This window comes from Saccopteryx leptura, chromosome 12, assembly GCF_036850995.1.
Source record: "Saccopteryx leptura isolate mSacLep1 chromosome 12, mSacLep1_pri_phased_curated, whole genome shotgun sequence".
Classification (NCBI taxonomy): Eukaryota; Metazoa; Chordata; class Mammalia; order Chiroptera; family Emballonuridae; genus Saccopteryx; species Saccopteryx leptura.
This window is the reverse complement of record NC_089514.1, coordinates 31,616,488-31,632,204: the sequence shown is the minus strand read 5'-3', so window position 1 is coordinate 31,632,204 and position 15,717 is coordinate 31,616,488. Positions and strand designations below refer to the sequence as shown.

General features: G+C 40.6%; 1 protein-coding gene across 9 annotated transcripts in view; it reads left to right on the top strand.

Moving 5' to 3' along the window:
- Positions 1-15,717, top strand: part of DYNC1I1 (dynein cytoplasmic 1 intermediate chain 1) — a 332,370-nt gene that overhangs the window by 267,050 nt on the left and 49,603 nt on the right. For all 9 annotated transcript variants that reach the window (XM_066353884.1, XM_066353880.1, XM_066353888.1 and 6 more), the window contains 3 exons: positions 1,025-1,138; positions 3,545-3,678; positions 7,917-8,061. In XM_066353884.1, coding sequence (XP_066209981.1) covers positions 1,025-1,138; positions 3,545-3,678; positions 7,917-8,061 — 393 coding nt within the window. The remainder of the gene's footprint in view (positions 1-1,024; positions 1,139-3,544; positions 3,679-7,916; positions 8,062-15,717) is intronic.

Genomic DNA, 15,717 nt, shown 5'->3' with positions numbered 1-15,717 from the left:
ATTCTTTATATAATATCAACTTTCCAATATTAAAGATTGTTTCATTGTCATTGTGGCTAGGTATAATGGACAGTAACTCATCAAGAGTAAGACTTAGACTGTCAGCTATTCGCACAGAGAAGCATCGGCTAAGCTGTGGTTTGGCCACCGATGGCTAAGCTGCCTGAAACCTAACCCAAATGACTGCTAGGTTCTGCTTATGCTAACCTTCCATTTAGTATTTAACGTGCAGCTGCAAATGATTTCAGTCTACCATTTAGGATTCTACAGAGTGGGATAACCTACTAGAGTTATGACAGAAGGTTAGAGCATCTTGCCTCTGATTCCTGGGATGTATAAATGACTTTTCTCAAGGCTCTGGCCAAATCTAAGCCTCCATACTTCACCAGATGATATTTTGAAAAATAAATCTATCATTATCCTAGATTTTGCAGTAACATGAAAGAACCTAAATTTATCTCGGTGCATTGTGCCAATAATTTCTACCACCACCATTTCTCCCTCAAATTAAAGAGGCTGATGAATATTAACCACTTTTTTTTATAAAGAATGTTAACAAATGTTTGGCATTGTGACCACAATGCCTTAAACTTCCAGATTTAGTAACACGTATTCCTTCCAAAAGTCAATAGTTCTCCCCTTTTGAAGACTGGCTTTTTCCTTCACTCTTGGTGAGCATAGAAGCCAAACTGTGCGGTGGAGACTCATTTAAGTAATCCGGATTCACCTCCCTGAACGGCTTCTGCCCGTCCGTCCTCATTTGTTCCATCTAGCTTCCCTCCGCAGCCTTGCACTGCCTCTGACTGAGCAAGGTGAAACTTCGTATTTCCACTACTGTGCCTTGCTGCCAGAACTTTCAGAAAGAAATTAAATCCAAATCAAAAGTGGCAAATGACCTGAGGCTTGTATTATTGTAGGATTATGCCAGTCTTTAATCCTTGTTTTGGAGTAATGTGTTTGACACGCAAATGTAAGCATTTCCTCCTGGACCGGTGTCTGATCCTCCATGTTTATGTTTTTGCAGCATCCCGTGTACTGTGTAAATGTTGTCGGGACCCAGAACGCTCACAACCTCATCACTGTCTCTACTGATGGTAAAATGTGTTCCTGGAGCCTGGACATGCTCTCGACGCCACAGGTGGGTTTGTTTTCCCCTACACAGAAGAGCATCCTGGTTAAAAGAGATACCTGCCTAATGGAACCTAGTTCCTAAAAGCCAAACCCTCACATCCTATAGGAGCTAAACCCAATAGGTGCACTTGAAAGAGTGGGGCCTGCTTTCAGCAGTCTCCTCCTGAAGCCAAAACCCATTTCCTTTACCACAAATCATGTAATTATTGTAATACGTTAATCCGTAGGTCAGTTTCAAGTGAAAATGAAATAATCTATTCTAAAGCATGGTAATTAAGGAAGTTGCCTGTGGTATGAATTGTACTTACCCTACAGAATTGTTCAACAGACACAAGCAAGGTGGGAGTTCAACAGAGCAGTCCCTGATGGGTGCTCGCTTTGGGGAAGAGGTACTCCAGCAAGAGAGAATCCCGGGGCTAGACGACCGCTTATGTGCATAAAGAATTTGCCAAGCCAGCTGTGTCTCCTCTGGAATGTTTGTTAGTAGGCTTTCTGCCATTCCTTGCTCAACAAATGAGAAGTCAAATGTAAAAAAGTTCCAAAGGTTTCAAAGCACTACTGATTATAGTAACGGGAACTAAACAAAGGAGCAAAATGGAGGAGATTGATGAGGGGGATGAAACTTTCAGAATATATGTATGTATATAGACACACAGGAAGACATTACCTACGTACACAAACAAGTGTACACACTATTTTCACATTTCTTTGTGGGAAAAAATACTTAACTGCAGAGAAGATTTTATTGCTATAGCCTTTGACAAAAATGTGAGGGAACGTCAAGAAAATTATAAAAGATATCTAATAGATAATTCTTAATTTAATATTCCTATTCCCTTTTCTGGAATAATGGCCCAAGAATGTCTCTCTCACAATTTTGGAAAACATTAAAGTTTCAAGATACATAAGGAAATGGAGAAACCATACAGAACCTCCCAGAAGGGTCCACAAAATACAGATATAGAGAATATAAGGCTAAATAAGTTATTTTTATTACTTTTTGGTGGGGGGAGCTAATAAGCTTCTTAAAATTTAAGTTACTCTATTTTTGCTGACTTTAACATTATGTGTGTCGGAGTTGTGTGTGGGTATTTTATGACTTTGTCTTAAAATTCTCAGCAATATGTTGTTTTCTTTTAAAAGCAGGCAGATTGTAAACAGATATAGAGCAAACTCTCTAATTAGGAATATTTAATTGCCCATTTTGCTGATTAAACGTGCATTTGTTTAGGTTTAAACCGGTCGTACAGGGGCCACCAGACCATTTTTTAGTCCTAGCATGCCCACAAACTCCTGTCTATATACACAGATTGGGGGTTTCATGGCGTGACGCCTTCTTGAAGTCCTGGTTCCTCTCTCTCCCAAGTGGGCGACCAAGATGCTATGCCTTCCCCACTGCTAGTTGTACTGACGGAGCACACCACTGTGGCCCAGTTCTCTGTGTTATGTTGTCCTAGGGTTCCCTCACTGATCCATTCACTCTGCAGATCTCAGCGCTGTGAGCGTGCAGTGTGACCACGTGGTCTGTGCTATCTGGACTGTGAGCTGGAGTTCCTGATTTATGGACTCTTTGGCTGAGATGACCCAATTTATTTGTTTTGGGGAAATAAAACACCTAAATTCCCAAGTAACCATAATGACATGGTCCCTTAGATTGACTTTTTAAAAATTACTTCAGTTGCACAGGGTAGGCTGTTTGATATAAATAACAAAAATATTCAGGGATTTTAGTTATACTTAATTACTTTTCACTGTCATTAAACTTAACTTAGCAGAATGTCTTTTAAAACACACTTTAATTCTCAATTAAAAAACATTTTTATATAAAATAAAGACTCTCATTTACTATTTTAAACATTGTTCTTTGAAGGCTTATAGCCTATCCACTCAGATGGCTGCCCTTTACGAAATCTAGTCCCTGTTGAAATCTGTTTTTTCTGACCTGAGTGACAACTTTCTGGTTTTAGTTCACAGAGGACATACACTCCTGCTTTGACAAATGTGTTTAGTACATCGGATATTAATACACGTGTATTCTCACGAACAGTTGATTTTGAAAAATGTTTGTAAATACAAGGGTATTGTGTGTTTTACTAAAGCCTGGGGCTGACAAGTGTAACCATTACAGTATTAGCTTTAGTTTCTGCACCATTAGTTTCAAAATTCTCACCTGTCATCTCTGCCTGACTTAAGGAGCAAGCGGCTCAGGCTGATGAAATCCAGCCGCCTGAAACCAGAGATACACAGAAGCATGAATGTCAGGGGCAGCAAAGCGTGGTTTCTGGCACAGCCGGGGGCTTTTGTAACGCTGTGTGAAAAGCAAACAGACAATTTAGCCAAATGATTTTTCCGTGCTATCTTTGGCACGGCGAGGAGTTGACAGAGGGAATGTAACCGCGTCGTGTTTTGGTAGGAGAGCATGGAGCTGGTGTACAATAAGTCCAAGCCTGTGGCTGTTACCGGAATGGCTTTCCCGACGGGGGACGTCAACAACTTCGTGGTGGGCAGTGAGGAGGGTACAGTCTACACGGCCTGTCGTCATGGAAGGTAGCTTTCTGTTTTCTTACCAATGACGTCTTCCTCATTTCCGGAAGTCTGTTATCCCATTCTGAACGCTAACCACCTTGCATCGTGAGAAAGGTATTTCTGAAAGCATACAACGCACCTCCTCGGGTCTTCATTATAGCAAGCATCCGTCTGCTCTGCTCATTAGCCATCTGTGACCTTTGGACGGTTCCCTCTGCCTTGAGAAAACATGGTCCAGCTTCCTAGCAGATCACTTAAGACCCTTGACTCCCTGCCCCTTCCCAGCCACGCATCCCCCGGGGTGAGAGTTCCCAAATACTGTTGATCCCTTCACTTCCCATGAATTTATATATTCAACTTCTTCCTCCCGGTCTGGCATGGCTCTCTGTTGGCCTGGATGACCTGTCCTCATTTCCAAAGGCCAGCACAGAGGTCATCCCACATCAAAGCCTCTCCAAACTCTGTTGGGCAAGGGGAACCCTTCCCTCCTTTATGTTTCCATAGAATTTGTATCCCTTTATTCACTCCAAGGACTATCTACCAAGAACCTATCATTTACCACGCACCAAAACATCATAAGGATGCAGTAGGAACAGAACAGACATGAAGTTGATATTCTAGTTGAGGGAAAAAGACAATAAACTAATAAACAAACATATTATTTAAGATGATATATACTATGGAGATATTAAAGCAGGGGTCCCCAAACTTTTTATACAGGGGCCAGTTCACTGTCCCTCAGACCATTGGAGGGCTGCCACATACAGTGCTCCTCTCACTGACCACCAATGAAAGAGGTGCTCCTTCTGGAAGTGCGGCGGGGGTCCGGATAAATGGCCTCAGGGGGCCGCAGTTTGGGGACGCCTGTATTAAAGTAAAATAAATGGAATAGGACTATAGGTGGTCAGATAGATTTGCTATTTTATATATTGTTATGTCTTTTTTTACAGTAATATTAATGTCATTTTATTTTAACCTCTCATTCATCTGCTATTTTGCTCTTACTAGACTATTTTTATTTTATTGTTGATTCCTTGCCTGGAGTCTGGCACATAGTGAGTGGGGAACTAAAGATTCATATGGGCAATAAAGAAATAACAACATCCGGCCCTGGCCGGTTGGCTCAGTGGTAGAGCATCGGCCTGGCGAACAGAGGTCCCGGGTTCGATTCCCGGCCAGGGCACACAGGAGAAGCGCCCATCTGCTTCTCCACCCCCCCCCCCTCCTTCCTCTCTGTCTCTCTCTTCCCCTCCCGCAGCCGAGGCTCCATTGGAGCAAAGATGGCCCGGGCACTGGGGATGGCTCCTTGGCCTCTGCCCCAGGCACTGGAGTGGCTCTGGTTGCCACAGAGCGACACCCCGGAGGGGCAGAGCATCGCCCCCTGGTGGGCAGAATGTCGCCCCCTGGTGGGCGTGCCGGGTGGATCCCGGTTGGGCGCATGCGGGAGTCTGTCTGACTGTCTCTCCCTGTTTCTAGCTTCAGAAAAATACAAAATAAAAAAAGAAATGACAACATCCAAATAATACAGAGAAGTGTGCAGGGCCCTCCTCTGAGTCAGAGAGGCCGCAGTAGTATGAGAGACACAAGCCACTATGAAGTTACTAGGTGATGACCATCCTGCCTTGATTGAGAGGTTGGCAGATACCCCTGGAAAACCATCAAGGTCAAGTGGAATCCAATAATTTAGACTAGGATTGTAAAATTGCATATAAGACATAATGAGCACCCTCAAGTCTTTTGAAAGGTTCACTGTGATCACCTTGGCGCTTAATTTCTCTTTCACTTTAGTTAGTCCTAATTTGATTGATTTTTCATCTCTTGCATTTGTCCTTGGCTATTTAGATGTAATGAGCAACCACAAACTGTTCCAAGTTCATACGCCTGTGTTTGTGTGATCTGTAGAAGTAACAAGCAGCCATGCTCAGCTATGTGATTTTTTCCATTTAAACAACATAAGCTGTGATGTTCCTGCTGTTCTGCACAAGCAGTATTTGACCTGCTCACGTGGTTTAAAGATGATGACAAAGATCTGCCTCCTAGTTCCATGCCTAATGGTCCTACTTCATCAAAACTGGCTAGCAGCATGCATGATAGTCTTATCCAGGCATAAAAAAATCTGGTAAAGTTGTTCAACTCATGTAAACATTCACTGCACACCTACTTTGAGCATACTGCATTGCTAGATGTGGCCAAGCATGCAAACATCACTGAAACCTAGCTCCAAGCTTCAAGAAACTGATGATGGTAGAAACGGTAAATACAAAAATAGCCGCAATGCAGGTAAAATATCATACGTGGCATGAGAGAGGCACTGACAGCACAGTGGGCCAAATATGGAGTCACAGCTTTGTACATTGATGACAATCAACAGGGTATAGGTTCAATGAACTTAATCCAGGACCTTACCGTCAAAAGCTACAGAACATGTCCACTGGTAACTTTCAGGTCTATTTGTTGGATTCTGTAATGTGAATAACCTTTTACACAATGACTGTCTTTGTCCTGCGGCTTTGGCCTTTTCAAGCACAATCAGAATACACACTGTAGTTCAAAAGAAGGGGGTCTGTGGTGCACACCACCGATCTTTCTACAGCACGCTTGATCATGCTTTAACATTGGGCCCCCCTCTGAAATATAAAACACAGATCTTAGTAAGGTTGTAAAGTAGCAGGAATTTGGCTTTGTAGTAACTTTTAATGGGTCATAGAGGGCTACGGGGAAGAGGGTGGGAGGGGGTTTCTATTTTTCACCTAACGCAGAGAAGGTGCAAATCTACTTCCATAAATTAAACAAAGTCCTCATTTTGCACCCTATAAACCCTTTCAGGATGCTGTTAAGAGCAAGTGGAGTCTCACCAGGGGCCACTTCAGAGATCAGTTCCTCGTGTTCATTAGAACACATTTAAAGCATCACGTGTGGAACTGCTGTTAGCAGTTTCAGTGTTTAGCGTCATTTCTGAGTGCATGTTATATGGCCAGCACGCTGCAGCACTTTGCTTATGATTTCAGAGTTTGCTCAGCACGTTGACATTTATAGGTGCTGCCCAGAAGCCCAAATGTTTTAATAACTCAGTTTATTTTTATTCATAGTAACATAATATTTAGATTCTTTGCCCCCTATGTGTTTGTCCTATGTTTATCACCCCAGGCACATAGATTTTTTAAATAGAGCTCTTTGCTCTATTTTCTAATTGGGCATGATTGTGTGCAGACTATCGTGTGGTAATAGGGGCTGGAAGTAATGCCAGCTTTGTTAAATAAGTGACATATGTCTGTTGATAATTTTCAAAATGTATACCTCTAATTCTTAAATGTGCTTCTATTCGCAAAAAAAGGGCATAAGTTTGTCTCTTTTGCTTTGCTATTTGTCTCAACAAAATATTTGTTGAGCACTTACTATAATGCTAATGTAATATAATAACAAGGCATCAGCCCTTACAGAATTTACAATTTACATTGAGTGGATTTTTAAATTTCTCTTCTGCTTTCAGTAAAAACATCATTTTCTCCACATTTCATTTAAGTTATGCATATTACTTTGCCATGGCAAGCATATCCACAAAATATTACATGTTCAAGTATGTCAACCTAATTTAAGAATTTCCTTGAGAGAATAATTATATTTATACAAGAATATATGGAGTGTTATAGCCAATAGGCTGCACAGAAGAAAATAAAATGAAACACATACAGAATGTGATTGCAACAATAGAATTGTCTTATTACAAATATGAAAGCTTTGCCCTGGCTGAATAGTTTGGAAGGTTATTGTGTCATCCCAAAGCTCCAAGGTTGCCGGTTCAAACCCGGGTCAGGGCACATACAGGAACAGATTGATGTTCCTGTCTTTCTCTCTCTTTCCCTTCTTCTCTCTCTAAAAGTCAATAAAATAAACATTTAAAAAATATGAAAGCTTCTGAGATCTAAGTATATATGTTTTTCATCAAAGTAGCTGCATCAATATTGATAGGATTTGAAGAACTTCTGAAAAAGGATTAACTAATAAAATTTGATATTAAATTCTGAAAGTTAGAAAGGTTATATTGCACCATATTGAGGTTTTTTGTTTTTTTTTATCACTAAAAGTAGTCTAGTATCTTATTCTTCTTAAGAATTGTGAAGGTAGCTTCATTTTTGGTAGTGTACAGTGCTTGTTCTCCATTTTCAGGAAGTAGTCTTGCAGAGACATATTTGTCTTTCAAAGTCTTCACGGCTTTGCAAAGGTCACTGAAACTCCGCTTATGTGTGCTCTTCGTGCAGCAAAGCAGGGATCGGCGAGGTCTTCGAGGGTCACCAAGGGCCAGTCACAGGAATTAACTGCCACATGGCCGTGGGCCCCATTGACTTTTCCCACCTGTTCGTCACGTCATCATTTGACTGGACTGTCAAACTGTGGACCACAAAGGTAAGAGTTCCTTGACTGAAATCTTCGGGTAACACGAAGGCAAAACGAACACCTTTTGCTCCCCGGGGGTGTTGCAGGGAAGCTAAGGTCTCTCCAGGTGACCTGGTGTCCGGCACTGGAATGTGGGCAACCTGCTGTGAGCCCCTCTGCCTCAGAGCTAGTCAACACTCCCTTTCTAGGTCGACTTTACTTATTCTAAAATATATAATACTTGAAAACACTGTAATTGTAAAAAATAATTTTTTTTTTTAATAATTCTAATAACGATAAAAACTGAATGCCCTTGGCCCTGGCCGGTTGGCTCAGCGGTAGAGCGTCGGCCTGACGTGCGGGGGACCCGGGTTCGATTCCTGGCCAGGGCACATAGGAGAAGCACCCATTTGCTTCTCCACCCCGCCCCCTCCTTCCTCTCTCTCTCTCTCTTCCCCTCCCGCAGCCAAGGCTCCATTGGAGCAAAGATGGCCCGGGCGCTAAGGATGGCTCCTTGGCCTCTGCCCCAGGCGCTAGAGTGGCTCTGGTCGTGGCACAGCGACCCCCGGAGGGGCAGAGCATCGCCCCCTGGTGGGCAGAGTGTCGCCCCTGGTGGGCATGCCGGGTGGATCCCGGTCGGGCGCATGCGGGAGTCTGTCTGACTGTCTCTCCCCGTTTCCAGCTTCAAAAAACAAAAAAAAACAAAACAAAAAAAACCTGAATCCCCTTCACCAACACTAATCCCCCTATGACTCCCCTTCATTGCCTGTCATCCCACCCCCTCCCCAGAGGGGGCTTTGCTATCAGTTCAGTGTTGATTGTCCCGAGCTTTGCGGCATCTACTTACACACATAGGTTCCTATGGAAATAATACAATTTGGGACATTTTCTGGTTTGGGGTTTCCTTTTTTTTTTTTTAGCTTCGCAGGTTTCTAAGAGAGTAAATGGCACTATATTACTGTGTTTTCAAAGGCAATTCTGACTATGTTGGGATCCAGAAAAGGCGAGAGTACCTGGGAGGAAGCAGCAGGCACTGTCGAGGGGAGAAATGACAGTGACCGAGATCAGCACTTTGGGATGCAGAGAAGTAGACGGATGCATTTCAGAGATAAAAACTGGGGCAGCTGGAAGTTTGTCACTGCACCGAGAACACCAGAGGAGGGCACATCAGGCAAGAGGGTTGCACAGGTTGAATTTAGGTGCCTGGGAGGCACAATTCACAGTCTTCGTTAGGCAGCTTGATATGTAGACAGAAGCAGGAAGGGAGCTCCAGGCTGTGCACTGAGTAGCGGTCAGAATAGCAATAATTAGTACAGTCCAAGAAGTGGGTTTTAAAAAGGAAACACTGAGACCCGATTCAGAAAAAGAGGAATATTTAGGAAACAAAGAGGAAAAATGAAATTGGAAAAGGAAATTGAAAAGTAACAACTTAAGAAATAAAAGAAAAATTGGGATTTTGGGGGGTTGCTTCATGAGAATTAATGGAGAGTGTGTCAAGAGGACAGAATTGGCTCCTAAGTGTATGAAAAACAACCTACTTATGAGAAAAAAATTGAAATTAAAATCAAGTTGAGAAATCTATTTTCAACTATCAGGTTGACAAAAATCCAAGTTTGACAACATACTCTGTGATGAGGCTGAAAGAAGCCTTCCATTTTCATACATTATAGTTGGAAATAGAAAATGGGACACAATGCCATGGAAGGGAATTTGGCAATATCTAAATACAATACATGCCTATAGAGCTATTCCCACTTCTAGCAATCTGTGCCAAAGATATATTAACAAAAATTAGAAAAAATGGCGTAAGACAAAATATTCCAAACTTATTAGAATCAGTAATTTCTCCCAAAATCTCTGGTTCTTTTATGAAACTGCCATTTAGAGAGAACAATCATGATTCATCGAAAGACTACCTTAAATAGCTAGACTAGATAGAAACACCCCAAAATCCATCCTTAGGGCACTGGCTGAATCAAAAGTATGATACATCCACACAGGGAGTAGTATTCAAGCGTAGGAAGAAATAAAGACATCTACCTAATACTACAAAATGGCCTCTGGGTATGTGTATTTTTCATTGAGAAAGGTAAGGCAGAGAAAAGTATAAATAGTATACTGTTACTACTTAGTACTATATTTATTTATTTCTAGAAGTTGGAAAAATAACCGTACACACATAAATGTCACTGATAGGGAGGCAGGAGGCTGAAAGAAATGAAGATCATAGCCATACTTCTTTGCATAGACTTTGTATGTTTGGTTTGGGAACCATGTAAATATTTTACATGAAATCAAAATAAATAGATGAAACCATTTTAAACAATTGTTTTCTAGAAATATTAAAGTAATACGGAATGAATGAACTTTAGTGTGCTAGCATGGTCATGTTCTGATGAGGACCTTCTCCACGGTTCTCCAGCTCGTCCTCACTGTGTCCTCACTTAGTGGAAGATGCCTGGGTCTCTGTGGGGGTCTCTTATAAGACACTAATCTCGTTGATGAAGGCTCCACCCTCATGACCTAGTCACCTTCCAAAGACCCTCACCTCCTAATACTATCTTCTTTGGGAATTAGGATTTCAACATACGAATTTTTTTTGGGGGGGGACACAAACATTCAAGTCATGGCAGATTGTAAATTAAATAACATAAGGAAGAATCTTTCAAATTGTAGAAAGAGTTGATGCTGAGAAATAAGACTTTCAATTAGTCAAAAGTGAAATTTTTTTTAAATTTTTATTTATTCAATTTTTTAGAGAGGAGAGGGAGAGGGAGGGAGAGAGAGAGAGAGAGAGAGAGAGGAGAGACAGAGAGAGAGAAGGGGGAGGAGCTGGAAGCATCAACTCCCATATGTGCCTTGACCAGGCAAGCCCAGGGTTTCGAACCGGCGACCTCAGCATTTCCAGGTCGACGCTTTATCCACTGGGCCACCACAGGTCAGGCAGTCAAAAGTGAAATTTAAAAAGTGGCTGCAGCATGACACTTTCTGCATAAAAATAAGTATAGCTCGAAAAGATAATCAAAAGAAATTTAAAGGAAAGCCAACAACAAGAAAATTTGGCAATATAGACATGCATTTTGTACCCGCTACTGATCAAGAAGTCACATTGCTCACACAAAGATAAAATGTTAGAGAAAAAAATCTGTATTCCAGGGGAGAATGTTATGCTGGAATTAGCACACTGAGCAAAATTAATCTAATCTTGAAGCCCGTAGCAAAGTCCATATCCATTCACTCTGCATAAGTATTGTGATTGCCAAAGAGACAATACTATTTCACACAGTTTTAGAAAGCGGGAACTATGATTTTAAAGATCAAGACTAAAAAAAAGTTCTGCACAGGATATTAGAAATATTGCAGTTAAATAGAAAAAGTATATTTGAAGAAAATGCAGTCATTGTCAATTCTTTTTGTGATTTGGAAACTTAATATTACCATTAACTTCATATGTGGTGCTATTTAAACTTTCTATGAAGGTTGGGCAGGTGGAATTTTTGAATTTGGGAAGACTTAAGGAAGAACATTGTACTCCATCTGTTGGAGGTTTAGGTTTCTAAATAGTCCCCAAAGAATGGTACAGTTCTTTTTTTTTTAATGTATTTATTTATTTATTTATTTTCTGAAGTTGGAAACGGGGAGGCAGTCAGACAGACTCCCGCATGCGCCCTACCGGGATCCACCCCGCATGCCCACCAGGGGGCGATACTCTGCCCATCTGGGCATTGCTCTGTTGCTACCAGAGCCATTCTAGCGTCTGAGGCAGAGACCACGGAGCCATCCTCAGCGCCCGGGCCAACTTTACTCCAATGGAGCCTTGGCTGTGGGAGGGGAAAAGAGAGACAGAGAGGAAGGAGAGGGGGAGGGGTGGAGAAGCAGATGAGAGCTTCTCCTGTGTGCCCTGGCCGGGAATTAAACCCGGGACTCCTGCACACCAGGCCGATGCTCTACCACTGAGCCAACCGGCCAGGGCTTTTAATGTATTTATTAATTTTAAAGAGAGAGGAAGAGAGAGACAGAAACGTTAATCTGTTCCTGTATGTGCCCTGACCAGGGATCTAACCTGCAACCTTGGCTCTAACCTTAGAACGATGCTCCAACCAACCAAGCTAGCCAGCCAGGGCTAGAGTGGGTTAGTTCTTGAACACCAAATTGTCACATTGATTATTGGTGGCAAATGAACCTATTTAATAGAATTAGGAATCTTGAAATTTTTAAATGATTCTTTATGGTTTTATTACCTTAGTTGACTTAATAAAAGAAAATAAGTCATTGCGTTTTAGTGAAAGAGGCAGGTTCTATTTTTTTTTTAATTTGGTCAGAAACATAAGACAATATCATTAAAGGCATACTTTTTTTTAAAAGTACTCTAAAACAATTCAACCATTTTTGCTAGTAATAGAAGCTTCGTTTATCACCTTAATTATCAACATATTTTAACTTCATGCAAAAGAAGGTAAAGAAAATGAACTATATGACCCTTGCTTCAGTGTAGAACCTTGCGTAGTAAAGAGTGTTGTTACAGTTGGTTAGTATACAAGAGAGTCCAAACAAGTAGGAGAACAATCAGATATGTGCTAATTGGGGTGTGGGGGCAGGGCCAGGAAGGTGAAGAGCAGGGGTCCCCAAACTACAGCCCGCGGGCCACATGCGGCCCCCTGAGGCCATTTATCCGGCCCCCACCACACTTCCGGAAGGGGCACCTCTTTCATTGGTGGTCAGTGAGAGGAGCATAGTACCCATTGAAATACTGGTCAGTTTGTTGATTTAAATTTACTTGTTCTTTATTTTAAATATTGTATTTGTTACTGTTTTGTTTTTTTACTTTAAAATAAGATATGTGCAGTGTGCATAGGGATTTGTTCATAGTTTTTTTATAGTCCAGCCCTCCAACGGTCTGAGGGACAGTGAACTGGCCCCCTGTGTAAAAAGTTTGGGGACCCCTGGTGAAGAGTGTAGTCCTCTACCTATCCCCGTGGAAACCTCTCATGTGAGATCTTTTCGTGTGAATTCCCACATTCAGCATTATCTGTCTTTTCTTCCTATGCTCAACCTCCCATTCTCTCCAAATCACTGTAAACAAAACAAAACACAGACACCCACCCTTGACCTTGTTATCCCCTTTCCATTTTATGTATCTTCTACCTTTTCCCACCAAGTGGCAGTTTTACCTCCTCCAGTCTACCTTTATCCCTATGATCACCACTTAACCTGCTTCTTTAGAATTTGCCCTGACCTCCTCCTGGCCTATTCCAATGTCATTTTGCCATTTTCATTTCATAACTTTGCTGTTTCAATAATGTTGATTAGTCCCTTGCAACATCCTTCTTTGAATATGTTCATGAAACTGGTTTTAAGAGAGAAAAAAAAAAAAGTAAAAAGCTGCATACTTAAAAGTCTACTCATGGTGATCCTTTTTATAAAAAAAAAATTAATGCATTGCCTGAATAAATACTATTGAGTACCAACTCTTACCTTTTACTATACCTTAGCACATTAAATTTCTCATCCATCAAGAAATTCTGGAGTTGATGCTTAGAAATAAAGTATGAACTCTTGGCTGGATGAAAACATTCATTATTCCACTCAGCTTTTCTGTTTGCTGAGGTTTGGGATAATTTTGTTCCTGCACTGTAGTTTAGCTTAGTGGCTAGACAAGTTATGAGTCTCTGGGCTTTTTATCATTGCATCCAGTTTGGAAAGTTTCAGTGGATTCCAATTAAACATTGGGTTAATATTTATTTTGGTCCTTAGACAGCTTCACAAGGATTAAGGTTCTTGATATTCTTCGTGTATTTGCCAGCTCAGTCCTTCCTTTAAACTTCAAAGGACTCATGTTTCTTCTGCTTTTATTATTGATAATATCCTCTGAATCCTTTCTGCACTAGAACTTTTGGGCCCTACAATTTTATTCCTTTATGTTACTGGTCAAGAATATGGCCTGCTTTCTTCCAGGTGCTGGCTGATGGTGATCCTGGACAGCACCCTGGGGTGCTATCACTCAGGAACCTTTCAGGGCACACATTTGATGGATGAAAATCCCCGACTTTTTCCAAATGTGTCTTGACATTGTATAATCTGTCTAGCGGTTAACAGGCATCTCAGCCCTCTAATGTTTTAACCAAACAGTGAGTCTGAGACTGAAATTGTCGAAGTGACTTAATGGTGATGACTTTACATAATTTAGATAATCTACAAATTTTAAGCAACTGCTGGGAAATCAATAACTAATAAATGTTAACTATTTCAGTTTTACATCCTGGGTGGGTCAAAATATAAGATGACTGAGAAAATTTTGTTTCTAAGGAAAAACATTAGTTCTTACATTTAAAATGTATTAATTGAAAATGATTATATGTTGAAATAAAAGTTAAACGTGGCAATAATATAGATCAGTGGTCCCCAACCTTTTTCGGGCCACGGACCAGTTTAATGTCAGAAAATATTTTCACGGACCGGCCTTTAGGGTGGGACGCATAAATGTATCACGTGACCGAGACAGGCGTAAAGAGTGAGTCTTAGACAATGTAACAGAGGGAATCTGGTTATTTTTTAAAAATAAAACATCGTTCAGACTTAAATATAAATAAAACAGAAATAATGTAAGGTATTTATTCTTTCTCTGCGGACCGGTACCAAATGGCCCACGGACCGGTACTGGTCTGCGGCCCAGGGGTTGGGGACCACTGCCTTAGATGAAGGAAATGTGACAAAGGCTTAGTAACTGTTATTTTGGATGATGGGCATGCGAATACTTTTATGTATATAAAAGCTTTAATATATTTCATATCATATCCCACCTTGATGTAATTATGAAATACTATACCCAAAAGTTGTTTCATAAGACAACTCATAACTAGAGCTATCAAGATATTCATATTTTTTAACTTGGGAATTCTAGTCTTAGAAATTCATCCTAAGACTATCACTTTGAAATAAAAAAAACTGCACACCTGTGAAATACTGTAAAGGCCTTTATGGTAACAAAACAATAAAAATTACTTACATACCCAAAATTAGGGAATAGTTTTTAATAAATTATGGTACATCTATACAACGGAATGTCAGAAGTATTAAAAATTATAAAGAACATGTACACATGAAAAATGTTGATAATTTAAGAGGGAAAGGGTCTTTTAAAAATGCATAAATATAGACAAAGAACAGAAGGTAGGCAAAAATAAAAACTGTCTTGCTTCTAGGTCATTGATAATTTTTTTAACTAACTGCAAATAAATATCCACTGAATGCCTATTATTTGCTAGGTACTATTCTAGGTGATTGGGATGACTCAATGAGCGATGCAAAGATTCCTGCCATCTGGAATCTTACTTCTAGTGAAAGACAAAACAATCTACATAATAATTATCACAAATAAAGGGGAAAGGGCAGGGGGAACATAGGGGGCTAAGTGGACAGGGAGTGGAAGGTGGAAGTTAGCAACTTAAAATAGATTTGTTAAACCCAGACTTGAATTTTCTCATTTATGACATGTCATCAATTTCATGTTTCTCATTAGTAAGGCACCTATCACAAAACACCTCTTTGTTATAGAAAAAAATAAAAACAAAAAATAAAATAAAAATCCAAAGACCAAACACTAAAAAAAATCATTGTTAACATTCTGGTAATGTTACAGTCACTAATTTAGATACTTGTCCTACTCTAAATATGATATTACAAAAA